The sequence below is a fragment of the Neopsephotus bourkii genome, unplaced genomic scaffold (genome assembly GCF_033783945.1).
Source record: "Neopsephotus bourkii isolate Nb327-2 ecotype Australia unplaced genomic scaffold, CSIRO-AGI_Nbou_v1 NB_1139, whole genome shotgun sequence".
Lineage (NCBI taxonomy): Eukaryota > Metazoa > Chordata > Aves > Psittaciformes > Psittacidae > Neopsephotus > Neopsephotus bourkii.
In genome coordinates, this window is record NW_026901625.1 from 2314594 (window position 1) to 2339066 (window position 24473).

Sequence of the window (24473 nt, forward strand, 5' to 3'; positions counted from 1 at the left end):
GGTGCAGCACATCTTTCCAGACACTTTCCATGGGCAGCAAGGTCAGGCAGAACTCAAGCTCCTGTGTGTGTTACGCAGGGTCTGCAAAGGACTGAGTCTGTTTCTCAGTGGAAGTGTGATTTGGGTCTCTCCTGCTTATAGGAGGCTCATGGGGATGTAACAGCAGTGGTAGCTTTACCTGATCAAGTCAGTCCAGCTTGGCTGAAATGGGAAAAAGGACTAAGAATTGATGGGAAAGAGAACACAGCCACAGGCAGCGGGGTTGTATGGGGCTTGTTTCTTTAGCAAACAAGGCTATAGAAGCACTGAGAGGTCTTGGGTTCATCCTGCTGCGGAACAGGAAGATGTTTGTGGGATGGGAGGAATGTTTCCTGCCCAGCTCGGGCCATGCTGCAGCGCAGGGGACCCGCTGTGGTGAGGCCTGGGCTGCAGCACTGGGGCTGGGGCAGGCAGGGGCCCAAAGTGTGTGTCTGTGTCCAGGAAAAAATCCCCTGTATGGTGTCAGGGCCAAACCCTGCTGCTTCCACCCCACAAAGAACCAGAGGATGGTTTGGGCTGGAAAGGACCTTAAGATCATCCAGTTCCAGCCCCCTGCCATGGGTATGAATGCCTCACACTAGGCCATGTCACCCAAGGCTCTGTTCAACCTGGTCTTGAACACTGCCAGGGATGGAGCATTTATTACTTCTTTGACCAACCTGTTCCAGGGCCTCACCATCCTCACAGGGAAGAGCTTCCTTATCCCTTAGCCTGAATTTCCATCATGGCAAGGACAGAGATTGACCGGGCAGAATGGAAGGACGGATGGACTTGTTTTCAGGTAGAAAAATCAACCACTTTCCCAGCTTTGTTGGAGAAAAACATCCTCTGAAGGCTCTTTGAGGCTTCTCTTGCCCAGGGCAGGCAGGGGGCCAGAGCTGGTGCAGATGCTAACAGCTCCACCCTGCCAGAGCTGAGCTTTGGGTACCACGGTGCCCTGGGCCAGCAGGGGTGTAGCCCATGATAGTGATCTCTGCAGGCCTTGAGAACATCAGCAGTAGTATTATTATTTCCCCATATTTTGGTTGATCATCCCCCCCTCCCCTTTCATCTTTGGTCTCTACTGACCCAGCTCTGATTTCCTTCGGTAACTGCAGTACTCTCAGTTTCTGTGTTTCACCCAGTAAGGAGCATTTCCTTCAGTACAACCATCACTTCTATACACATCTGCCTGCCCCACAAACCACTGGGGCTCAGAAGATGTAGGTCTGGTCCGTGCTTCACCACTGTCGCTTGATCTTGAGCAGTGGGAGGTTTATTTGCCAGCAGAGGTAGAGCAATCGATGCTCTTATGCAAACATGGTCACACTTTGCTTTGGCTGAGAATAATCCAGACCCTGCTTCTTCCACCACCTGGAGAACAAGCATCTGCTGGCTGCTGAGAATCCAGTCCTTGATCCTTGATTCAGCTGTTCTTTTCCTCTCCTTATCCCCCCTTTCCTTTCTGGCTCTAAGGATGCCTCTTCCCAGTTCCTGTCTCTGCCTGGGCTGACAAGTCAAAATCTCGTGCCAATTTGACATTTGCCTTGTTTGAATGCAAGAAGCCCTTCAGGTGCAAGGAGAAACAACTCACTCCACTCTCCATCATGTGTGCTGCTCAGCGCTCAGCCTGGGGAATGAAAGCTCCTTGGCTGTGTCAGACCAGCATCTCCTTCTGTCACTTGCCAGCTGAGCCACACATTTGTCACAGATTGAGCAGAGCAGTTCATCTTCCCCCCTTTGGTTCTCTGCATGCTTCATAGAATCATGGAATGGGTTGTGTTGGAAGGGACCTTGAAGCTCATCCAGTTCCAAGCCCCTTGCCATAGGCAGGGACACCTTCCACTAGAGCAGCTTGCTCCAAGTCCCTGTGTCCAACCTGGCCTTGAGCACTGCCAGGGATGGGGCAGCCACAGCTTCTCTGGGCACCCTGTGCCAGTGCCTCAGCACCCTCACAGGGAACAACTTCTGCCTTATCTCCAACCTGAGCTTCCCCTGTTTCAGTTTAAACCCATCATCCCTTGACCTATCACTGCAGTCCATGTTGAAGAGTCTCTTTCCTCCTCTTGCTGTTTGCAGCTCTCCTCCCAGAGACCGCGTTGGTCCAACACACAGAAGGAGAAGGCACAAGGGAGACTCCAGAGATCTCAGTTCCAAAGTCACACTTAGAGAGCAGAGGCAGGGGCATTCCAGGGCAAGGAGCAGCAAAGCTGCACCTGCCAGGCCGTGACGACCCATGTGTCCTTGTCCATGCGTTCCTTGTGTGTTCATCTGTCACATGCTCCTCCATTCCCTTATAGGCTTCCAGCAGGGCCATGGCTTCCCAGAGAGGTCACATCTGCTGGCAGAGCTCAGTAATCCCTGCAGTGCCCCAGTGACAGCCACTTACCTGCCAGCGTAACACCTTTGTGGGTCCAAACCAGCATCTGGAGCTCCAGCATCTCCAGCTGCTTCTAAAGCTGCTGGGCCAGCATCCATCAGCTGCCTGCAATGGGCTTTGGCTCAGCTGTGTTAGGAAGGAGGAGGTGTTATGGCACTGACAGTTCCTGGCAGGGCTGACCTGAGCTGTGCAGATAGCAGCAGCTCTGATGATGAGGCTGTGCAGCAGTTCTGCACTTATCATTGCCCTGGGCCTGCACGGGCACTGGCAAGGTGGCTGTGCAGCAGGGAGTCTCCCCCACCATGGAGTTGAAGAGCCAACAACAGTTGTACAGTCCCCTTGTCTGCTGTGGAAGATCATCAGGGAGGTGATGGCTCCCTGTCAAGGCCTGGCCTTCATCTGCTGAGAGCAAGGAGCAAGTCGTTCCAGTGCCCTCATTGGTAAGCACGGATGCTCCTGCTTTCCTCTGCTGCCATCCCCTCATCTTTTCTCCATCCCCAGCAGCTTATGGTGTGTAGTTCTCAAATACAGGTAGCACCAGAGTGTTCTTCAGTGTGAAGCAGATCCCAGGGATCAGCCCTGTGGCAGCAGCCAGGGCAGAGCTTATCCAGCTGGATTTCACCCTGAAATCAGTCTGGCTCAGCCCCTGGCACAGGCTGTTCACTGCCCAGATGTCAGCACTTGTTCTGGGGCCATGGTCTGCCAGCTCACCTTCTAAATCATGCTCAAGAGCTACTGAAACAAACTCAGAAGCACTCATGCCTGATTGCAGGAACCCTTTTGTTTGTCAGCTCGCAGTGGGAAGGAAGTTCCTGTTTGAATTGCTACATACAGAGAGTATCCTGGTGGGAGGCTGGCTGTGGTAGTGCACGGCAGTGGATCTGATGCTCTTCTGCTCAGGCTCTAGTAGTGCAGTGAGGATGGGGTTCTGCTTACAGGTACAGGACAGGAGCACAAGCTGTGGACTTTTGGGGTGCCTGAAGCCTGGCTCTAGTAGCGATAGTTGAGTAAGACACAGTGCCACTTTTTCTAACTCAACCTCTGATTTCAGGTTAGGATATTCTATTAATATATTATATATCCTAATATATATATTAGATATAAGGATATTATGATGTTCAGGAGACATCATCTTTTGCCACTGTGATACTTAGGAAAGGGCAGAGGGAGCAGGAGCAGCAACTCTTGGGCTCACAGCAGATGTGAGTGTTGGAAGAAATGGTTCATGTATTGGGCAACCACTGGAATCACTCCACCAAAGATCTGCCTCAGTACAGCGGGGATGCTCCTTGCCTGGTGCTGTGTATGTGTTCGCAGAGTGTCTTGCATGAGTGTGTTGTTAATGGCAGTAATTACTGATGACATGGATGCAGAAGCTTATGTAGATAATATCCAGCTGGGAGAAATGCATCCAGATTTTCTTACAGCATCTCAGGGAATGTGATCTCTGCATCTGTTGGGATATACAGAGGTACCTGGCCGTGACAGTCACAGAAATACAGCCACATTTGTGCCTTCAGGGAAGGCCGTTCTGCCAGCACAGCATCATACTTACAGCAGGAGACTTGTCTTCAAAGCTGCAGGTGATGCTGTGGGGATTGTACCTCCATTTATTAACACAGGGCTGTGACATTCCTCTTCCCTTCTACCTGATCGCTATGGTTTGTAGATCCTAAACATCTCCCCTTTTGGCTTTGCACTTTGAAGCGGTGGGATGAGCATCCTTCCTCCCTGCCTGGGGAGGACACGTGTGCTGTGCACGGTAAAGCCAGCCTTGGCAGCAGAGGTTGGGATGGTCCCTGGGGTCTGCCACCACACACAGCTGTAGGACTGGAGGTGAGAGCACTCAGCTCGGTGCTGGCTGCTGCACAGGCACCTTCTGGCTGCTGTGGCCTTGGTACAAGATGTTTCCTTTCAGTTAGACCAGGGGCAAACCGAGCAGCAGCAGCCACCTCCTGGTAAAGGCTTCTCGCCTTCAAGGTCTGCCTCTAGTTCAAAGTCCCCAAGCCTATGCTGAAGCAAATACAGTCAGGTGCACCCCAAGTCGGGGGAGTCCCTGGGGTAGCAGTCGTTTTCTTTCTACCCCCAAAACACTGCCATGCACACAGGATGTCCTCCCTCCGAGGAGCTGCATCCAGCACAGACTCAACTCACCTGCTGAGATGTTGCCTGCCCATTGCTGGCACCCCTCTGAGCCTGCCCTCTGCCCTGGCCTGATGCACTCCCAGAGGTAAAGCGTTTTCCTTTCTCCCTGCTTCTGTTCCAGCTGGGCCAGTCCCCCCTTCATAGAATCATAGAACCATGGAATGGTTTGGGTTGGAAGGGACCTTAAAGCTCCTCCAGCTCCAACCCCTGCCATGGGCAGGGACCCCTTCCACTGGAGCAGCTTGCTCCAAGCCCCTGTGTCCAACCTGGCCTTGAGCACTGCCAGGGATGGGGCAGCCACAGCTTCTCTGGGCACCCTGTGCCAGCGCCTCAGCACCCTCACAGGGAAGAGCTTCTGCCTAAGAGCTCAGCTCAGTCTCCCCTCGGGCAGGTTCAAGCCATTCCCCTTGCCCTGTCCCTACAGGCCCTTTTCCCAAGCCCCTCTCCAGGTTTCCTGCAGCCCCTTTAGGCACTGGAGCTGCTCTAAGGTCTCCCCTTCCTCCTCACTTCCCCAGGCAGGACTGGTTCTTTCTCCAGGACAGCCACAGCACATTCCCTTTCTCCCTGCACCACTGGGAAGCTTGGAGCTGGCCCAGCCCCACTGCCTGGCACTTTGTGCTGGCAGAGAGGCCCCGCTCCTACCACATCAGCTGCAGAGTGTCGTGCAAGCAAAACCTCTTAGAGAAACCCAAACCCATCTGATCTGTGCAAGACGTGGGCAGGGAGATGAGTTCAGGGCAGGGGAAGGCAGGAAGGATGGACAAGGGCAGGGTGTTGTAACAGAGATGTGTTGGAGATGTAAAATTGCAGGGCAGTGTTTTATAACAATTTGCATATTTGGCAGCCACAGATAATCCCCTGAAATGAGCTAAATATATATCCCCCCCCGGGGGCTTTCCAGGCCCCATTTGCCTTCTGAAATTGATTGGTTTCAGCTTTGCATGTTTCTCCTCTGCTCTTTCTTTCAATCTCTACCAGCTGAATTTGGCTGGTGTCTGAATTGTGCCTTTTGGGAGCAAAACTGGGCCTTCACCTCATGAGTTTGAGGCAATGAAAAGGTGACTTCATTTAGGCTTTGTTAGGAAAAGGAACTAAGGCAGAAACGGGCTGCTGAAATGACAGATGAAGGCAAAGCCGTCCTAATGCTTCCCATAAAACATCTGATGAAACTACACTGAAATCTCTGCTGGCCTCAATGGTTTGCTGAGGGAAATTGGGCTGGCTCCTTTGGAGCCATATCTCAGGTTAAGCTGATCTGTAGCCCAAGAACAGGCATGCTTAGGTGCAGGGATAGAGCAGAAACCCCAACAGCATCAACAATCCCAGTTTTAGTTTTGTTTAGAGAGGCAATTGGTCCAAGATGGAGCTTTCAGTCAATGGAAAAGCTGCACTTTGGCATTTGAAGCAGCAAGTTTTATCTTCTTCAGAATCCTCATCATCACCAGATCTATCTAAGCATGGCTGAGGCTGGGTTTACAGATTATATCACCCCAAAGTGATTAGTTAGCCTGACCAAGTCAGAGGAAAGGGAATGCAGTGGTTGCCAGTAATGGGAAAGGTATTAGGAAACACATCCCTGGGGTGAGATATTAAACTTGAACTCAACCAAACTTCCCTTCAGCTCAGTGAAAGCATTTTTTCTGCGTTAGGAATGAGTAAGATGAGGAAAGCTCTGGGGGCAGAAAGCAGCCTTGTGTTTGAGCATGGGATTGAGTGCAGGAAACCCTCAGCTCCCCATGCCCATGGGCTGCGACTCATGGGCATCCCAGCCTGACCTGCTCCTCTGCTCCATCCTCACCAGCCCTTGTGTGCCACAGCCCTTGGTCCTGCTGGGGATCGTTGCAAAAATCTCTCCCCTTTGGGGAAAATTGGATGTAAAATATAATAGAACAGTTTGCCAATAGCTAAAGGGGCTCTGCAAGAAATACAGAGGGGGCTTTGGACTGTAGGAACAGGCCAAGGGGAATGGCTTGAACCTGCCCGAGGGGAGACTGAGCTGAGCTCTTAGGCAGAAGCTCTTCCCTGTGAGGGTGCTGAGGCGCTGGCACAGGGTGCCCAGAGAAGCTGTGGCTGCCCCATCCCTGGCAGTGCTCAAGGCCAGGTTGGACACAGGGGCTTGGAGCAAGCTGCTCCAGTGGAAGGGGTCCCTGCCCGTGGCAGGGGTTGGAGCTGGAGGAGCTTTAAGGTCCCTTCCAACCCGAAACAGGCTGGGATTCTGTGTTTGAAGTGCTTTGAAATCGTGAAACCATAAAGTGTGAAATAGCATCTTCACCCTTTCTGATGCATCCACAAAATGGTACCTGATTTTCATTCTCTTTGGGGGATTTCCTCTAGCAAATGATATAGTTATTTGCTCATTGAATTTGGTTTTCAAGGCCTTGGTGTATGTTAAGTAGTTTCATTTCAGTGTCACCGATGATACCATAGTCACAATATGACCCAGGAGGAAGAGCGCTCAGTTTCTGGTAGATCAAAATTGGGCTGAAGGTAGATATAAAAGACATAGAAACTAGTGCAGAAAAGGTGCAAATCCTGCTGGCTGACAGCCTGCATGGCCAGACAGTGACATGGATCAAAACCTCCTGGAGCAAAGACCTTATAGATATGTTCCTATTGAATGGCCATCCCAACAAATGACACCAGCAGCCCCTCAGAATCGGCCCAGCATCCTCACTGTCCCCTTTGCTGGTCCCTCTTTTAAATTCATCATCAACATACCCCCAAAATGCCCTCCCTTATGACTCAGCCAACAGCAATGTTGCTGGTTGGAGATCCTGGAAGTCTGGAGCCCATCAGGGGTTTTCAAGTTCACTCGGAAGGAATTTCCTTTCCTGATGTCGCCAAAGCCAGGAAGCTGCCTATCTCTGCACAGCAGCCACCAAAATTGGGCTTTCCTGGAATTTTCTCTTTTCCCTCCGCACACCCACACAAGAGGCTTTTTGGGACACCCACAGGCTGTAATTTGCCCTTTCCGAGCCTGATCCTGTGGCTTGCAGAGGCCTCGCTTTTGCCAAGTCATCATCTGGAGGGAACACTTCCTTGTGCAAGCGGGCCCTGTTGTGCCGCTGTGTGCGCGGTGGCCGCCGAGCCCAGGGGTGTCGCAGGCACTGGGACAACGACCATCAAGTCTGGGAAAAGGCCTAGAACTTTCAATTTCAACAGGCACAGCCCCAAAACCAGAAGGACCAAGAACCCAAGTGCTGTGGTTTCCCTTTGCCTGACTAAAGCAAATAGCTGCTATTTTTACTATAAATGTGGGCCATGGGGCCCTTCTCTTCCCCTCACAAGTGGGAGATGCTGCTCACAATGAAAGAGCGGGGGGGGGGTCATCCCAGATTAAAAGCAGCTGACTGGTCCACAGACATGTATCCCATAGCTGCTTCAGATGTTTCTTGCCCACACCACTGAAGATTTATTTGTAAGGTGAAAGGAAGTGGGGAAAGGGATGGGAGAATCTCCTCTCACATTCCTCTTTTTCATTTCAAGCAGCAGGGATGGGATCAATCTCTTCACCCCTCTCCTTCCTCCAGTTCCCGTCTCCATGCTGGATGTTCTCAGGCAACGTCGCATCCCTTGCAGAAAACCAAAGCCATGTGTAGAAAGGGGATTCTGGTGTGTGTGACCTGTGTTCACTGTCACCAGTGGAACTCGCAACCTCTGATCAAAAAAGATGTTTTCCATTTGCAACAACAACAGAAATCCTGAGGAGGCAGAACAAAGGCCTTGCAGTCTTGTTTTACTTAATGCTTATTAATTTGGTGTGTTTGTTCTGCATTAAGAGACTCTTTTTAGATGCCTGAAAATGCAGGGAAAGTACTAAATGTGTCAACATGACACCCAGACAAGTGACTTGTGGGAGGGGGAATGTTGTGGCTCATCATTTCTTTGATGCTTTGGTCCTTGGCTTATAACCATGTTACATGTGTATATAGTGAGGGATACCCCAGCAGAACCAGTTGGGTGTTCCACTGCGTCCCCTTTGTATGATGCTGCATCCCAGAAGTCCTTCCTTGCTCCATTTTCTTTCTGAACAGGAGCAGTCTGCTCCCCAAGGACTGCAGGACTCCTGCTGTTGGATTTGGGCTTGTGTCCATCCCATTTCCTGTGCCCAGGAATCCTGTGCTGGGAACTGATGGACAGGGGCATGCACAATGGGCTGTGGGAGCCTAGAGCAGGAGCTGCTGGTCCCACCTCTCACATTTGTGATTGGAATCATTAGAATTCCAGGTGCTGCTGTAAATGCTGCATTGTGGCACCATCCCAGTGCTGAGGAGGCTTATCCAGTCTGGTCATTCCATCAGGCAGGTTGCTTTTGGAGCTGGGATTGGGAGCTCACATTAAAATCAGACCCGTGAGCTAATTTGAGGAGGTTTTCATTTGCAGGTTTGAAGGCAATCCATTCCCCTTTCCAGTTAGAGAACTGTTGTATGGTATAACCCGTATCAGAGGAACGTGTCCCGAGTGACAGCCTTCACCTTCTCAGCCTAGAAACTAATTACTGCTGGGTCAACCAGCACCAAACTCGGGTACCAGCACAGAGCAAATCCTGCGCTGTGGAAGTCAGTGCAAACTGACCCCAAAGACTTTGAAATTCCCAGAGGAATGGCTGCTCAGTGTACAGTTTGCAAAGGCATTTCCAAACAATTGTTAATTATTCGGAAAACGCAGCCAAGCCTGACAAAGCCTTATCTGGGCAGACACTGAGGTCGCTATCTCCTGTGGAGCTGCACCAGGAGTAACACGAGGGGAACTTGTGGAAGCCTTTGTAGGGACCGGCTCCAAGTATGTACACAGCTGATTGTTTTCATAGCCTTGAAGGACTTGGGGCAGACACACACGAAAAAAAAAGATAGAGGAGTAAATACTGAATTAACTGCTTTTAGACCTGCGGAAGTTGCATTGAGAGCAGCCTCGCCGCAGCCCCCGGGCTGTCCTTCTGCAGCCCGCCTACCCTGCACAGAGCGGGCAGCGGCCCCTGCAAGCAAAGGGGGTACCGGGGAGGGACGGAGTGAGCCCGAGGGGCCCCAGTCCCGATGTCCGCTCCCCCTCCGCTCCAACATGGCAGCAGGGGCCCCGCCGCCGCCCCACGTGCTGTCAGCCCGCCGGCGCGCCTCTCGCCCCGCCCCCGGAGGCGTGGCCGCCGCCCGCTTTCGGCGCGTCGCCGCCGCTCGGCCCGCTGATTGGCTGGAGGCGGCGGTGGCTCCGCCCCGCGGGTTGCGCCGCCAGTTCCCGGCGTCCGCGGAGCCGGTGGGGAGGCTGCTTCTGCGTTCGTCCCGTCCCGTTCCGTCCATCCCGTTCCGTTCCATTCCGTTCCCTGCCCGCCGCGCCCATGGAGCTGCTGTGCGTGGAAGCCGTTCGCCGCGTTCCCCGCGCCGAGCACGACCCGCAGCTCCTGGGGGACCGGCGGGTGCTGCAGAACCTGCTGAGCCTGGAGGAGCGGTACAGTCCCCGCGCCTCCTACTTCCACTGCGTGCAGCGGGAGATCAAGCCCTACATGCGGAAGATGCTGGCTTTCTGGATGCTGGAGGTACGGGCACCCCCCTCCAGCCGCAGCGCGGGGCAGGAGCATCCCCCCCTGTTTGTTGGGGGCTCGGGGTGCGAGGGACGACCCAGGGGACAGGACAGCCCCGAAGCCTCAGGGCGCGGGGTGCGCCGGAGGTCGGGTCTCCGGTATGGGGGAGTTGCTGGGTGAGGAAGGAGCCTGCAGCAGGGCGGTATCTGTGCGCCGGCTGCTGCTGGAATCACAGCCCCAGCTCCCTTGGAAAGCACCTCTAAGCTCATCCAGTCCAACCGTTCCCAGCAGTGCCAAGGCCACCCCTAACCCATGGCACTGAGGCCTCATCTCCATGCAACACTTGCAGGGACGGTGCCTGCAGCCGTGCCCTGGGCAGCCTGTTCCAATGCCTGAGCACCTCTGGGGCAGGAATTGTTCCTCAGCTCCATCTAACCCTGCCCTGGTGCAGCTTGAGGCCAGTTCCTCTTGTCCCATCCCTTGTTCCTTGGGAGCAGAGCCCAGCCCCTCCTGGCTCCATCCTGTCAGGCAGTTGGAGGCAGCCATCAGGTCCCCCCGAGCCTTCTCCAGACTGACCCCCCCAGGTCCCTCAGCCGTTCCCCATCACACTTGTGCTCCAGGCCCTTCACGAGCCCTTTTCCCCATGCCTGGAGCATTGCACAGGGTTGTTGTGGCCCAAGTGCCACTGCTGCTGTGCTGCTGGCACCCCCCTTTGCTTCCTGCTCCCCAGGACTGGGCAGAGCTCAGCAGTGCTTGGGCAGGGCTGAAAGTGCCCTCTCAAAGGGGGAAAGCAGCACCACTACCATTTACTTCCCTAAACCCAAACTGAATGGGGCTCTATGCGGGATGCAGTTCCAGGGGGGTCAGGGAGGGAATCTCATGGGCCTCTCCATGAGGTGGCCAGAGCCTCAATAGAGAAAGAACAGATCTGCAAAGGACAAATGACATGGGATAGAGCCTGCCTGCTCCCCACCCCGCTGCTGCTGCAAAAGCTGCTTCTGTCAAAGGAAATAATGACCATCTTGCTTTTCAAGTTGTTGTTTTTTTTCCCTTTCCCTGCTATTATTGTTCTGTTTCTGCAATTCCCTTTCTGAGAGGGGTGGTTGAGGGAGTGGTGCTTTGGAGCCTGCTTTTTGTGAAGCCCTATGGGCAGTCAAGAGGCAGATGACACTTGGCAGTGATGGTGACTGTGCATTCAGTGTCCTCGGTGCTGCTGGAAGGAGAATGGTGGCATTGGCTGCTGTGTGAGGAGAAACCACAGTGTTTTTTATGGTTGCATTGAAAGAAGGAAGTAAAATATGACAAGTGTTTTGATACTGGTTGAGAAATAAGAGCAGAGGATGAAGTGCAGGGCTCCTGCATTCTGGTCATGGCTGTGGTACAAGTGGCCGAGGGAGGAGGACTTTTGGGCTCTGCCATTGATTCTTCTTGTGTGTCTGCACCACTTCAGGTGGAATTGCCCTGTTCCATCTCCAGCTGGGTGTAATCCCACCAAAATCATTGGCTTAACACCTGCAGCTAATTTACTCCTTAGCTCTAAGGTGCCTTTGAAGCCTTGCAGGTACAGTGTGAAGCTCCATCACAACCAGGAGCTTTGAAGCTGTGGTGCAGGCAGCCTCTGGGGAGTGCTGTGCTCATTGAACCCTCCTTTCCTTGTTGTCCTCAGGTGTGCGAGGAGCAGAAGTGTGAAGAAGAGGTCTTCCCCTTGGCCATGAACTACGTGGATCGCTACCTGTCCTCGGTCCCCGTGCGCAAGAGCCACTTGCAGCTCCTGGGAGCAGTCTGCATGCTCCTGGCCTCCAAGCTGCGTGAAACCATGCCCCTGACCGTGGAGAAGCTCTGCATCTACACAGACAACTCCATCACGCCTCAGCAGCTCCTGGTAACCACCCCTATCGCCAAGAGCCCTCTCCCTCCTCCCAGCTCTCTTATCTCCTGCATCCTGCTGCTTGGCAGCATCCCTGCCTCCTCCTCTTCTCCTTTCCCCACTTCTTCACCTTGCTCTGCATTCCCCAAGCAACCTTTCCTCCTCCTTGCCCTGCTGGGTGTGATGTCTGTTGGTGAAGACCTTTCCCTCCTCTCTGCCGTGGGAAGCTGTGATGTGACAGACTCCTCTCCAAACAGCAGGGGGGAAATGAAGCTGTAAGTGGAAAGTTAACCGGTAAACTCAGTCTCAAGACTGGTACCAGTTTAAAGCAAAGATCCAAAGCTCTTGAGTTCAGCTTTGCCAGGCGGGGTGGAAATTGCAGAACCCCTTTCCTGGGGGCCTTTTGTGCCGGTAGCTGAGGAGGAAGCGGCCGCCCCGCTCCGAGTGACAAACACCCTGGAGACCGTTTGCCTATGAGAGGTTCTCAGGGTTAGTCAGAGCCTTCTAAAGCACCTCCTGGTGGGGCTGGGGTGGGTGAGATGATCCCCAGGGTGGGAGGGAACCCACAACACTTTCAGGTGTGAATCGGAAGGAAGTTCTGGTAACTGGGGAACTCTGCTGTGAACGTGGGTTTTCCAAGTGCCAGAGAAGGCTGGGAACCCCCCCTCACCTCCACACCTCTCCCTGTGCTTCGTTCCTGTGTCTTTGGTGCTTTATTCTCAGTGAGGTTGGTTTTATTCAGTCAGATCTTGAGCTGTGTTTGTAGCTTTCAAAGGAGAGCAATGAGGAGATGTGGGGCAGGCAGAGCCCATGCAGCATCTCTGGAGCCTTTCCTTTGCTCTTGCTCCGGAATCAATCTGCAGTAGAGATGGACAAGAATGGCTTCATTTTGGGGGTCAAGAGAACCTTCTTGGGATGGCCAAAGAGAGCTTTTCCAGGCACGTTTTCCATAGGGGAAAGCACAGGGGTTTATTCCCAGTGTTTGGCAAAGGCACCACAAGCAGCCACAGCCTTGAGGTGTTTGTGGATGTCTGGGCAGGAGATGCTGCATAGCCCAGGATCATCCTTCCCTGCCCACCCTATCTGTTTAACCCTGTTTGGAGCAGATCTTGCTCCAGTCTCCCACTGTAGAGAGGGACTGGCAGTCATATCTGAAGATGCACGAAGGGTTTGTCTTTGCCTTGGGACCTGACAAGAGTTAATACCCCGATTACAAAACCCGGGTGAGCTGCTCTTTTCCTCCTCTGTGCTAATGTCACTTCTCTTTCACAGTGTTATAGTGGAAAAGGGTGGGGAGGGGAAGGGGAGCTTCTTCATTAGGGTTTGGACAATGGTGCATCCTGGCCTCTTCTCATGGATCGCTGCCATTCCGGCTTGCAGCGCATCCTCCCGGCCTTGCAGAGGAAGCTGCCTCCCATTCCCAGTGGTTTGCTTCCTCCTCCTCTTGCCGGGATGCTTGACACCAGCTCAGCGCTTTAGAAGGGCCACATCTGAAACAAAATCTTGGTGAAGTTATTCTAGGGAGAAGGAAATGATGCAACGAGGGACTTGTCCAGTTGGAGGAAGTTGGATTTCCGTCGAGGGCGTTATCTAACCCACCTCTCTTTTCGTGTAAAGGCTTTTCTGGCCTCTGCAAGAGGCTGTTGAGCTGCTGGAAGGTTGGGAGAGCAGCTGTAGGTCACCTTCCTCTCTGGTTTGCTCCTAGTACATTGGCTTGCTGCTGAAATCCTTCACCTAAGGTCCCGTTTGCAGACTGGCAAAGACAGCAGGATCCAGCCACGGGGCAGGTAATGAAGGGAGCAGCAGGGACAGCAGGAGTGAAGGAGCCACGAGTGGGAAGGGACATTCATTTCCCATCACACTCATGTTTCACTGCGTTACCTTCTGCTCGGATGGATGTGGCTGCTCCTGCACCTGATGTTGGCACCTTCTCAGACTCAAACACTGGAAGCAAACACGTTAAATACTTGCAAATGGACTTTCACGGCTGCTCATTTCTGTAGCTGTGTCTCAGCACTGGCTTGGGTGGGTGCCAAAGGGCACCAGCAGCATCTTCCAGCCTCTTTGAGTCAGCTGGAGAGCGCACCAGGCAGTGTCCCATCGAGCCTGGGCTCATGGGAGGTGGCACCTTATCAAGTGGGGTGAGGACCTCGAGCACAGCTCCCTTTTCTCCTGCAGGCAGTGCTGCTGCAGGGGGGAGCTGGCCTTCACCAGAGGGCTTGTCACAGGCTCCCTATAGGCACAGGGGTGTGAGGGGTGAACATAGCGACAGTCACTGCATGGGGAGAGGCCACTGGGGCTGTCACAGCCCAGACTGGGTTTGCAGAGCTCTGAATGGAGTAAACCAGTCTCTGCTTGGGACTTGAGCCTGTCAGCAAGAGGGCGCAGCAGCAACTGGGGCTTGAGGCTGTTGGACTGCAGCAGGGCACTGCTCTGAGATCCCCTTGGGAATGGTCACTGCTTTCCTCCCCGTGTTTGTGTGCTTGTGGGATGCAGCCAGGAGGCTCAGGGCAGCGAGCCCGCAGAGGGAAGCTTGGCTGCTGTGCAGTTCCAGCTTGGAGATGCTGGCCAGGGGAACCGGTGCGTTCCCAGCTCTGGGATGCCCAGTGGGCAGCCTGCAGCCCTTCCATGAGGAGGATGGGCTCTGCAGGCCACAGAAACAAAGGGACATTTCCCACTTTTCCTCTTGTCTCCCATTAGCTGGGCAGAGACTGATTCACTTGGTGCAGAACAGAATGCCAGGAAGAGGATGTTTGCAGGCGCAGACCTGTCTCCTGCAGCTTTTGTTCTGCTGCTTCCAGAGATGAAGGGATTCAGGGTAAGGACACGCTGCTGGGAAAGCGGGAAGTCCCCAGGGATAGCAGGAGAGGAGCAGGCTGGTTTGGCAGGAGAGAGGCTTCCCTGAGCTGCTGTGCACCCTTAGGGCAGAATGTGTCCCAGCAGGCCAAGAGCTCTGCCAACACCAGTGTGCTCTGGGAGGATAGGCCTCAAGGGCAAGAGCCCACATGGTGCTGGGTTGGTGCAGCCTCTGCTCAGAGGCTCTCCTCTGGGTTGTGGTGATGCCCTTTGGCATTGCTTTGGGGGCAGCCATCTCCAAGCCCTCTTTTTGTCCTCTATGGAGCTGCCTCCACCTCTCACCCTTGGGCAGTGATGCTGAAGGTGTCAGCAGTGTCCTGGGCCCCTTCCCAGGCAACTGGGCTGATGCAGGAGCCAGCAGCCACCTTTCCCTGCCGTTGGTGAGCGACAGGGACAACACATGGAGCTCTCCATCTCCAGGGGCTCTGTCCTTGCTGTGCTCCTGCAGTTTCATCACTGGTGTGTTCTCCCCAAGCTCCATCCCTGTTCCAGCCCCTGTGTTCCGATCCCTCTCTTCCCATCCTCAGGCTGAACCAGGCACTCAGTGACCTGTGCTGTGAGCCTCAGGCTCTGGAGCTCATCCCCAGGTTTCTTCTTGCTTTTATCCTGTGGACTGGGCCTGGCAGGCTGGCATCCATGTGGGAGAGCAGCGTGTCCTGGTGGGAGCAGTGCAGGGAGGGCAATGGCACCCGGCACGTTCGGCCTTGCAGGGTGTTGAGCAATGCTGCAGTTTGAGCAACTCCAAAGGGTGCTGTTGTGTAAGGGGGAAACGTGGGTTTAAGAAATAAAAGGGAGAAAAATGAAGCTGTGCCCTTAGGAAAATCTCACTTCTTCAGCCCCATCTGTTGTGCAGCCCCTGGTGAGCAGCACTGCCCTTGTAACCCTAAACTGCTGGGGGAAGAATAGCTGCTCTGCTGGGGAGGACCAGGGCCTGAAATGGAGACACCTGATACAAATCCCAGTTCAGCTCTGGCCTCCCAGACCTGGAGCTGCAGCTCCTGCAGGGCCACTGTCCCTGCTGGCGAGGGGGGGACATGGGGTGTCTGAGCTGGATTCGGTTGCTGCTGTACCTGAGCCACACAGACCTTGACACTGATGGCAGAGCAGGGAGCTGAATGCTGGCACCCAGGTTTGGTGCTAAGGCGCTAATAGTGGGGTTGCCCTGGCTGGATGGGTGCTTTGGTACCACTGTGGTACCACCAGGACTTGCCGGGTGATGCTGCTGCCAAGTGCTGGGTGTTGGGTCTGATGCCCAGCGCTGGAAGAGATGAGAGGAGCAGCTGAAATCCATGGGGACACTCAGTTTTCCCATCATCTCTTCCCAACTTGCACATTGCTAGGAAGGATACTGCAGAAATCTCTGCTCAGATGCTTAGAGAGAGCATCACAACATGAACAGAGACAATGGCAGCACCCAGCACCTAACTGGGAGTGATGGAGGAATAGGGGAATGGTGCCTACTGCTCCTTGCTCTGGTTTCTCCTCCATGGGCAAAGCAGAGGAGTGTTAAAGACTAATCCCACTGCTCCTTGGGAAGCAGAAGCCAGATCTGTCATTTCCTCTGCTAATCTTTACTCCTGGCCTTGCAACAGCTCAAGGCTGGGTTTGTGCCATAGCTGCAGAGCAGGGATGTTCCCTCTTTTCTTCCCTGCCTCCTGGATTGCACTGCTCTGCTGTCCCTTCCCCAAGCCTTGGTCCTATCTGCCCTGGAACCCACTGCCCCAGCCCCACTATGTAACGTGCTGTCCATCTGATCCCGCAGGATTGGGAGATTCTGGTCCTGGAGAAGCTAAAGTGGGACCTGGTCTCGGTGATCGCCAATGATTTCCTGGCTTACATCCTCTGTCGCCTCCCACTGCCGAAGGACAAGATGGAGCTGGTGAAGAAGCACGCACAGACCTTCATCGCCCTGTGTGCTACAGGTGGGTGCCTGCTCCTGGGTGCTGTGGGCAGGGAGCTTGGATGTCCCTTCCAACCCAAAGCGTTCTGTGCTCCTGTGGTTTCTGTGCTAAGTGATGATTAGGGGAGTGGAGCATCTCCCTTATGAGGAAAGACTGAGGGAGCTGGGTCTCTATAGTTTGGAGAAGAGGAGACTGAGGGGTGACCTTATTAGTGTATATAAATATATAAAGGGGGAGTGTCCCGAGAATGGAGCCAGGCTCTTCTCAGCGGCAAACAATGATAGGACAAGGGGCAATGGGTACAAACTGGAACACAAGAGGTTCCACTTAAACCGGAGAAGAAACTTCTTCTCAGTGAGGGTGACGGAACACTGGACCAGGCTGCCCAGGGAGGTTGTGGAGTCTCCTTCTTTGGAGACATTCAAAACCCGCCTGGACACGTTCCTGTGTAACCTTATCTAGGTGTTCCTGCTCCAGCAGGGGATTGGACTGGATGAGCTTTTGAGGTCCCTTCCAATCTCCAACATACTGTGATACTGTGAAGTGGGGAGAGGCACCTTGGTCCGATCCCTCTGCTTTGCCAGGGAAGCTGCAGGCCCGTGTGCATCCTTACTGACTGCTGCTTCTTCCCACCCCTTGTGTCCCTGTCCTGGCTCTAGACTACACTTTTGCCATGTACCCCCCATCCATGATCGCCACGGGCAGCATCGGAGCCGCCATCAACGGCATCACGGTCTCTGTGAGCGACTTCAGCGGCGAGGCCATGACCGAGCTCCTGGCCAGCATCACCGGCACCGAGGTGGTGAGTGCCCAAGGAAACCCTCCCTGCTCCTCCTCCTGCTCCTCTTAGAGGGATGGGGCAAGGGGAACCGGCCTCAAGCTGCACCAGGGCAGGTTTAGGTGGAGCTGAGGAGCAATTCCTGCCCCAGAGGGTGCTCAGGCATTGGAACAGGGCTGCAGGCACCGGCCCTGCAAGTGTTCACACCCCATGGAGATGAGGGTCTCAGTGCCATGGGTTAGTGGTGGCCTGGGCACTGCTGGGCAATGGTTGGACTTAAAGGTCTTTTCCAGCCTGGTTGATCTCTGATTCTATGAAGTCAGGCTCTTCCTAATGAAGCTGATCTTGGTTTGAGGAGTGAGCATCTCTAAATGCAGCCATCACCCTCAGTCCTGTGGCAAGCACAGAGCCTTTGAAAAGCAGCACAAAGGGGAAGGTCTGTTCCCTGCACAGGCAGGTGTTGGGGGGATCAGGTTGACGAGGTGGGATGGGGCAGAGGGAGTAGCTGGGCTCAGCATCTGCTCACCTCCACTGGTGTCTGATTGCAGGTGCCCAGGCTCCCATGGGAAGGGGGTCAGGAGCATGGGGGGGGGGGTCAGGAAGCAGGGGCTTTGCTGCGGTTATTGGGGTGATGGAGCCATCCTTTCTGCTGCCCTTTGAATGGGGCAGGGGGACCCCGCTGGGCTCCCTGTTTCCAGCTCACTCCCACTGCAGGATGTAATCCAGAGCCTTTCTCCTGCCAGGGGCCCCTTTTGATCCATCCTGCCCCAGCCCGGAGGCAGCAGCCAGGCACGGGGTCGGTTTCAGTCCCCTGACACCAGCGCTGAGAGCTCGAAGGTGCCGGTGGCTGCGCTGAGGCTTTGTCCATGCAGGGAGGGACGGGCAGGGGGGGTCCTGATCCCTGTGTGCAGCTTGAAGCTGTTTTGTTTGCCGGAGCCCTTCAAAGCAGGAAGCAGAGCCACCGGCTGCTCCCAAGCTGCTGTTGTGGTGAATGGGGCAGGGGCTGGAGCACGGGACAGGTGGGAAGCAGGGGAAGGCACCGAGGTGGGAGCTGGAATGGAGCCCAGCAGCATCCCTGCTGTGCTCCCTGCTCACTGGAGAGGGCCCAGGCAGCTCCAGCTTTGGCTGTGCACAGCCAAGGGGCTGCCCCATCCCTGGCAGTGCTCAAGGCCAGGTTGGACCAACCTCCTCCAGTGGAAGGGATCCCTGCCCATGGGGCAGGGGTTGGAGCTGGAGGAGCTTTCAGGTCCCTTCCACCCAAACCAGGCTGTGTTTGTGTGCTATTGCCCGGGCCTGGGGGTGCCGGGAAGCGGGGCAGGGAGGAGGCAGTTGCTATTTTCACTCACCACATCCTCTGTCAGTTTCTAAGAACCACCAGTGATTCCTGGTAAGAGATTTCGGGGGGTGACGATCCCCAACGGGTGCCTGCGTCCAGCTCCAGCCCTGGGGTGTGAAACGTCCCCTCGTGCCCCTCGGTGGGTCCAGAGGCTGGGCTGCGATGGCTCCTATGGCTCCTGGTATCCAAGTGGAGGAGTTTCCTCCTGGTTGCAGGTTGTGGATAGAAAACAGGGGGGGGTTTGCCTGTGATTTAATTATATTACTTATTCATTATAAGAAATTGATTTGTAATAAAATCCCCCGCTCGCAGCCCCCTGCACCTCCCTGTGTGGGGCCTGGGGTGTCCCCAGCGCTGGGAGCCGGTCACAGAGGGGCAGAGCAGGAGGGTGAGAACCTCGTGGGAAGCTGCGTGGCCACTGCTTTGTTGTAGTAAGGACCCAGGTGCATGGTGCTGTGGCTGTTGGGTGCCTGTAAAGGCTGACACCCGCCTGCACGGGGCTGTTGTACGCAGGATGGAGCACGGATCCTCTTGGAAGCTGTGATGGGCACAGTGTTCCTCAAGCAGGGAGAAGGCAAGCAGAACGTGGGGCCTAGAGCACTGATAAGCTGGAGATGCCCCTTGTTGGAGAGGGGCTGCTTTGCTTTGTGTTTAGATGCTCCATGGGGCAGACGCCAAGCCCGGAGCTCCTTGGAAGGCAGAGAACTGAGGCCTCTCGTGTCGCTCCCTCTCCCGCAGGACTGCCTGAAGGCCTGTCAGGAGCAGATCGAGGCAGCCTTAGCCGAGAGCCTGAAGCAGGCATCCCAAACCCCGCAGGAGCTCCGTGCCTCCAAGAGCGCCGCGTACCCGGGCAGCCAGCCCACCGGCACGCCGACAGACGTCACGGACGTCAACCTGTGAGCAGCCACGTCCCCAGAGCCCAGCCCCGCTGCATCGGGCCCCGCACACCCAAGGGTTGCTGCATCCCCCCTCCCATCATCCCCGTTGCCACCCGGCTGCTGAGGATGCGCTGCATTCATGGGCAGTGTGGAGCTGGATGCTGGTTCTGTGCTGCAGGTAGCTGGGGTGAAGCGAGCGCTGTTGGGTGATGCCAGGGCCTAGGAGTTGTTGGGAAGGGGCAGCGGGACCCCAAATGAAGTTGTAAAGTGTTGCTCAGTTCACGTTGCTGTTTGCCACCTCCTCGGGCATGGGGTTTGCTGTGAGGAATCCCAGCCCTGTGTGGGGCATCGATCATGGAGAGCCCCCAACCCTGGATACCTGACCTGACTCCTTGTATCCTTCAACTCCCTCCCCATGCTGCAGCCCTGCATGGCTTGAGGGAGAGAACTGAGGGCCTGGAGGAGGGAGCAGGGGCTCAGTGTCCCTTGGTCCCCATTGCTTCGTGCCAGAGGGCTCTTGGGGGGGGGGTGGCGTGGCTGCTTCTGCTTGGAGGGCAAAACATGGGGCTTGTTTCTTGTTGCTGTTAGGTTTAGGGTTTGGGGGGGTTTGTTTTGCTTGTGGACAGCAGGAGCGAAGCCCTCTCCTTGGGCAGCCTCAGGTGAGGTTTGGGCCTGCTGAGGCTGCTTAATTTATTGTTAACTGCTGGGAATGGGGGGGAAGAGTTGGAGCTCCCTCTTGCAGGGCTTTGCTGCTCTCCTCTCCTTCCCCTTTGAGTGCCTTCACCCTTCATCCCCTTCCCGAGCTCCCTGCGCAGTGGGAGCCGCACTTGGAGGCCGGTTGGTGGTTTGGGTAGCTTAGATCAGACTAGGGTTGAAGAAGTTCATTTGCTGCTACAGTCTGAGCTGCATCTCCACGCCTCGGGGCTGGGAGCTGAGTAAATCCCCCACGGATCGCAGTGGGAAGGTGGAGATTTTGCTGCGCACTTGAGAAGCAATCCCTGCTCTTTGTGTATTGTTGATCCTGTTAGTTTGTATAAAGTGTTCCTCTATAAAAGAAAACCCAGTAAAAAACTAATGCTGCTTTCCTAAGAGAGACCCCTTCAAGACTGGAATTGTATTGACCAGGAGAAGCCAGAGAGACCCTTTAGGGCTGAGGCAGGCTGGTTGGTGCTGCTCTGTGGCCGATGTCCCTGGGGGATGTGGAAAAGGAGGTAGAACTCTTCCTCTATGGATGCCACTAGAAACAAAGAGTCTTTCTCCAGGTGGGAAATGGGCTGCCATTCCTTGGGATGAGGAGAAGCAACTCCTGCACGCGGGGGCCCGGAGCCTGTCTGTCCATAGAGAAAATGTCCTTTTTTTTATACATATATATATATATAAATGAGTTTTAATTTAAGAGTAAAGTGAGTTTGGTGTTCACAGCAAGATTCCCGCTGCTGGGAACATCAGTGTCTGGGATTTGCAATAAAGTCTTTTAAACAAGTGTGGAGGCCTCAGGGGTTTCCCTTCGCCACTCGGGGCTGTGCTTGGCCTCCTCTTCCATTATAGAGCCCCTGCCTCAGGTCACCCAATGGAGCAACCCTGGCAGTGAGGGGGGGTCCCTGTGGGCTCCAGCCCTGTGTTTCCTGCGGCCACAGGATGATGAAGCAGGGAGCAGGAAGCCAGCTCAGCCATGGTGGGGTATAAGGGGATCGCACGGTGCTTGATGGAGCAGCTCAGGGATGCTGGTGGGTGAATGTGGAACCAAACCTGGGCCCATGGAGCAGCAGCTGCAGGATGGAGACAGCTCGCTGGATGTGCAGCACGAGCCCGGGGCTATCGCTCGTGCTCATCAGCTTCTGGCTGCTGTAAAGGAGATAAAGCTCAGGAAGCTGAGGAGCAGGCACTGAGGGTGCAAGCAGCCCCTGTCGCTTCCTGCACTGAGCTGCGGCTGCTGCTGCCATGGGAGAGGCTGCCAGCACTGGAGAGCAGTGACAGGAAGCAGCAGAGCCTGGTGCAGGTTGTGTCTGTGGGAGCCTGTGCTGGTTTTGGGGTACTTGCCATGTATAAACCCTGCAGTGTCACTGGTGGTGGTTCCCAAGGGGAAGCACAGCACTGGTGATGGTGTCAGCAGGATGGAAGGTGCAGGCCATGGATGGGGGGATCAAAGGCCAAGCCCTCAGGAAACCCTCAGGCACTAAGAGGAGGGGCTGCTTTTCCCCATCATAGAACAGTTCAGGTTGGAAAGGACCTTATGATCATCCAGTTCCAACCCCCCTGCCATCATGAGTGGTTCCGAGCTCTGGGAACAGTCTGGGGGTCCCAGCCCTGTCCCCCCAACCACACAGGGGCTGCTCAGGGCAGCACTGAGGGAATAACCCACAGCCAGGGCCTGAGGAGGGCACAGGAGTCCCTTCTCCCTCCTTGGTGTGGGGACAGCACCAGCACAGTGACTGAATGCAGTACCTGGGGTTGGTGGCTTTGCTCTGCCACCTGCTGGGGACAGGATGGGGTAGGGGAGGACCACGCAGGATGCAGCCCTGGGTCCGGAAGCATGGACGCTGCTCCGGGTTTATTTTCCAACACAGGAACAAGCCAAACCCTCCCTGGCGCTGATGGCACCAGGTTCTGCCCAGTGCAGGGAGCACGGTGCTCTATGGGCACAGCACTCGGGGCAGCAGGATCCTGGCTGGATGCTCCTGCCCAGCTCCTCACGGCTTCACTCACACACACTGAGAACTGCATCCAGCAGCATCCAGGAGCAGCTCAGGCTGCGGCTTCCCCCCATCCCTGCTCACTCCATGGCTGCAGGCTGCTGGTCCTCCACATCCCGAGTCTTGGAGTTCATCAGCTCCCTCCGGATCTCCGGTGAGATCTGTGGGTGGCTGTGGAACTTGAGCAGCTCCAGCAACGCCTCCTTCTGCTCCGAGGACAGGTCCTCCTTGTAGCGCTGGGCCAAGGCCAGGAAGCTCTGGTGCCACAGCACGGGCAGGACGCGCTGGTCCGTGCGGAAGGCCAGGAAGTGGAAGACGAGGGCATCCACCACGCGGAAGGGCAGCGCGTACTTCTTGTCGATGAGCAGGCGGAGGAAGATGCTGTTGGCGCCGTTGTAGGGCATCTCGGCGAGCTTCAGCATGGCCGCGCTGCGGGGACATGGGGGCAGAGATGGCAAAGGTAAATGCTGAGCCCTGATCTGAAGGGGAGACCTGAGGTGTCACAGCAAGGTCCCTAAGGATTAGCTCTGCCACCCAGCGCCTTACCTGGAGTGGAGGACGGGGATGGAGCACTTGGTGAGGATGCTGCCGATGATGATGGCCTCCCGCAGCGTGCAGGTCCCCGACTCGCACAGCGGGATGAGGATCCCTAGGGAAGGGTCAGGCAGCTCCTGTCCTTCACCATCACCCTGTGATACCGCCCCTTCTCCCACCCTGGGACACATCTGAACCCACCAGGGCTCCCACCAGCCCTGAGCCTGAGGTTGCCAGATGAGACCCAGATCTCTGCCACCGACCTCCCAGAGAACCCAAGTACCTTTGAACCAAGCTGCTGGCTTGAACAGAGCCTTCTTCAGAGCCATGTAGAGGTGAAAATTGAGGCGCTTGTACTCTGCAATGTCGTCCCTGACCCGCGGCAGCAGCACCAGGTTGTAGAACCGCTGGGCCATCCTCTCCTTCAGGTTGGATGAGAATATCCTGGGAAAAGCAAAGCCCAGAGTGAGGATGGAGCCAGGCACGGGGCAGGTTCTGCAAACCTGGTTCCAACTATGGAAAGAAACAGGGAAAACATCCCAGAGACCACCTCACCTGGTGGCCTGGTACATGGCAGCCGCTGTCCATGCCTCCGGCTCCGTGATGTAGAGGATCTGCTCCCAGTTGGACAAGGCAGGAATGATCTTAAATGCTTTGGGGAGCTTCCCGCTCCTGTATTTGGACAGCACCTAAAAAGACACAGATAAAAGACTAAGCCGCGACGTTTGGACACCAACACCGGGACCTGTTTGACAACCACACCAAAGCCATCTCCAGTGAGCACAACCCATCCCGGTACCACACCATGCCCCCCATAGCATCACCCAGCAGCAGCCTGGGTGCTCAGCAACCAACGGTGATGCCTCACCTCTCGCACCCCCCTGTAGACCTCCAGGACGCGGGGGTCGAGCTGGGGCATTGGGCATCCGGACGCCTCGGACAGCGCCGTGTCCACCTCCGTCTGCTTCTCGGTGATCTTCTCCAGGATGACGTCCGCCAGCGTGCGCCTGCGGCAGGGCTCGGGTCGGGGCCGTGCTCAGCATACCCCCGGCTCGCTCCCTCCTGCGCCCCGCGGCCGCACTCACCTCAACGGGGGGTTCTTGGTCATGAACCGCTCGATGGCCGCCTCGTCCTCGGGGTCCACCTCCACCTCCCCGCCGCGCCCCGCAGCCGCCTCCAGCGACGGCCACTCCTCATCGTCCTCCGAGTCGGAACCGGGACCTGCGGGAGCGGGGGGCCGGAGCCGGCGCTGGTTGAGCCCGGAGCCTCTCGCCTTGGGGGCCGGGGGCTCACCCAGGACCGTGCAGCGCTGCTCGGGCGCGCCGGGGCCGTGCTCGGCCTCCAGCTCCTCCTGCTGCCGCCGCGCCTGCTGCAGGATGCGCCGGGACAGCCGCGCGTCCACGTAGCCCGGCTCCCGCTCGTCCTCGTCCTGCGCGCCCGCCCGCGGGGCCCGAGGAGCCGCTTCCTGCAGGATCTGCTCCGCCAGCGGCAGCCCCGCAGCGGGGCCGGAGCCCCGCGCCCGCCGCACCTTGGGCATGGCGCTGGGGAGCCCAGAACCGGGAGCGCGGCCACGCG

General features: G+C 55.8%; 2 protein-coding genes across 4 annotated transcripts in view; one reads left to right on the top strand and one right to left on the bottom strand.

Moving 5' to 3' along the window:
* Nucleotides 1-19761, top strand: part of CCND3 (cyclin D3) — a 32733-nt gene extending 12972 nt beyond the window's left edge. Inside the window, exons 1-5 of one of the 3 annotated variants that reach the window (XM_061363005.1) lie at nt 2658-2838; nt 11722-11937; nt 16541-16700; nt 17339-17481; nt 19532-19761. In XM_061363005.1, coding sequence (XP_061218989.1) covers nt 11767-11937; nt 16541-16700; nt 17339-17481; nt 19532-19693 — 636 coding nt within the window. In that variant the 5' untranslated portion in view covers nt 2658-2838; nt 11722-11766 and the 3' untranslated portion in view covers nt 19694-19761. Of the gene's footprint in view, nt 1-2657; nt 2839-9859; nt 10071-11721; nt 11938-16540; nt 16701-17338; nt 17482-19531 lie in introns of those variants that run through there. The other 2 variants (XM_061363003.1, XM_061363004.1) reach the window with 2 other exon arrangements.
* Nucleotides 19762-22191: 2430 nt separating this feature from the next.
* BYSL (bystin like) lies at nt 22192-24463 on the bottom strand. Its single transcript, XM_061362955.1, has 7 exons — nt 24192-24463; nt 23984-24119; nt 23767-23905; nt 23454-23587; nt 23182-23342; nt 22911-23013; nt 22192-22793 (listed from the first exon to the last, which is right to left on the bottom strand). Exons 1-7 carry the CDS (start codon nt 24433-24435, stop codon nt 22445-22447), a joined length of 1266 nt encoding a protein of 421 aa, XP_061218939.1. The 5' UTR covers nt 24436-24463; the 3' UTR covers nt 22192-22444.
* Between the last annotated feature and the right edge of the window lie 10 nt (nt 24464-24473).

Bases quoted from the DNA above. Each gene is read 5' to 3' on its own strand.
- BYSL (XM_061362955.1), bottom strand. From the start codon at position 24,435: ATGCCCAAGGTGCGGCGGGCGCGGGGCTCCGGCCCCGCTGCGGGGCTG. The intron at 23,588-23,766 runs GTGAGGCATCAC...GTGTCTTTTTAG, and splicing joins TCTACAGGGGGGTGCGAGAG to GTGCTGTCCAAATACAGGAG. The intron at 23,343-23,453 runs GTGAGGTGGTCT...TGCTTTTCCCAG, and splicing joins GCCATGTACCAGGCCACCAG to GATATTCTCATCCAACCTGA.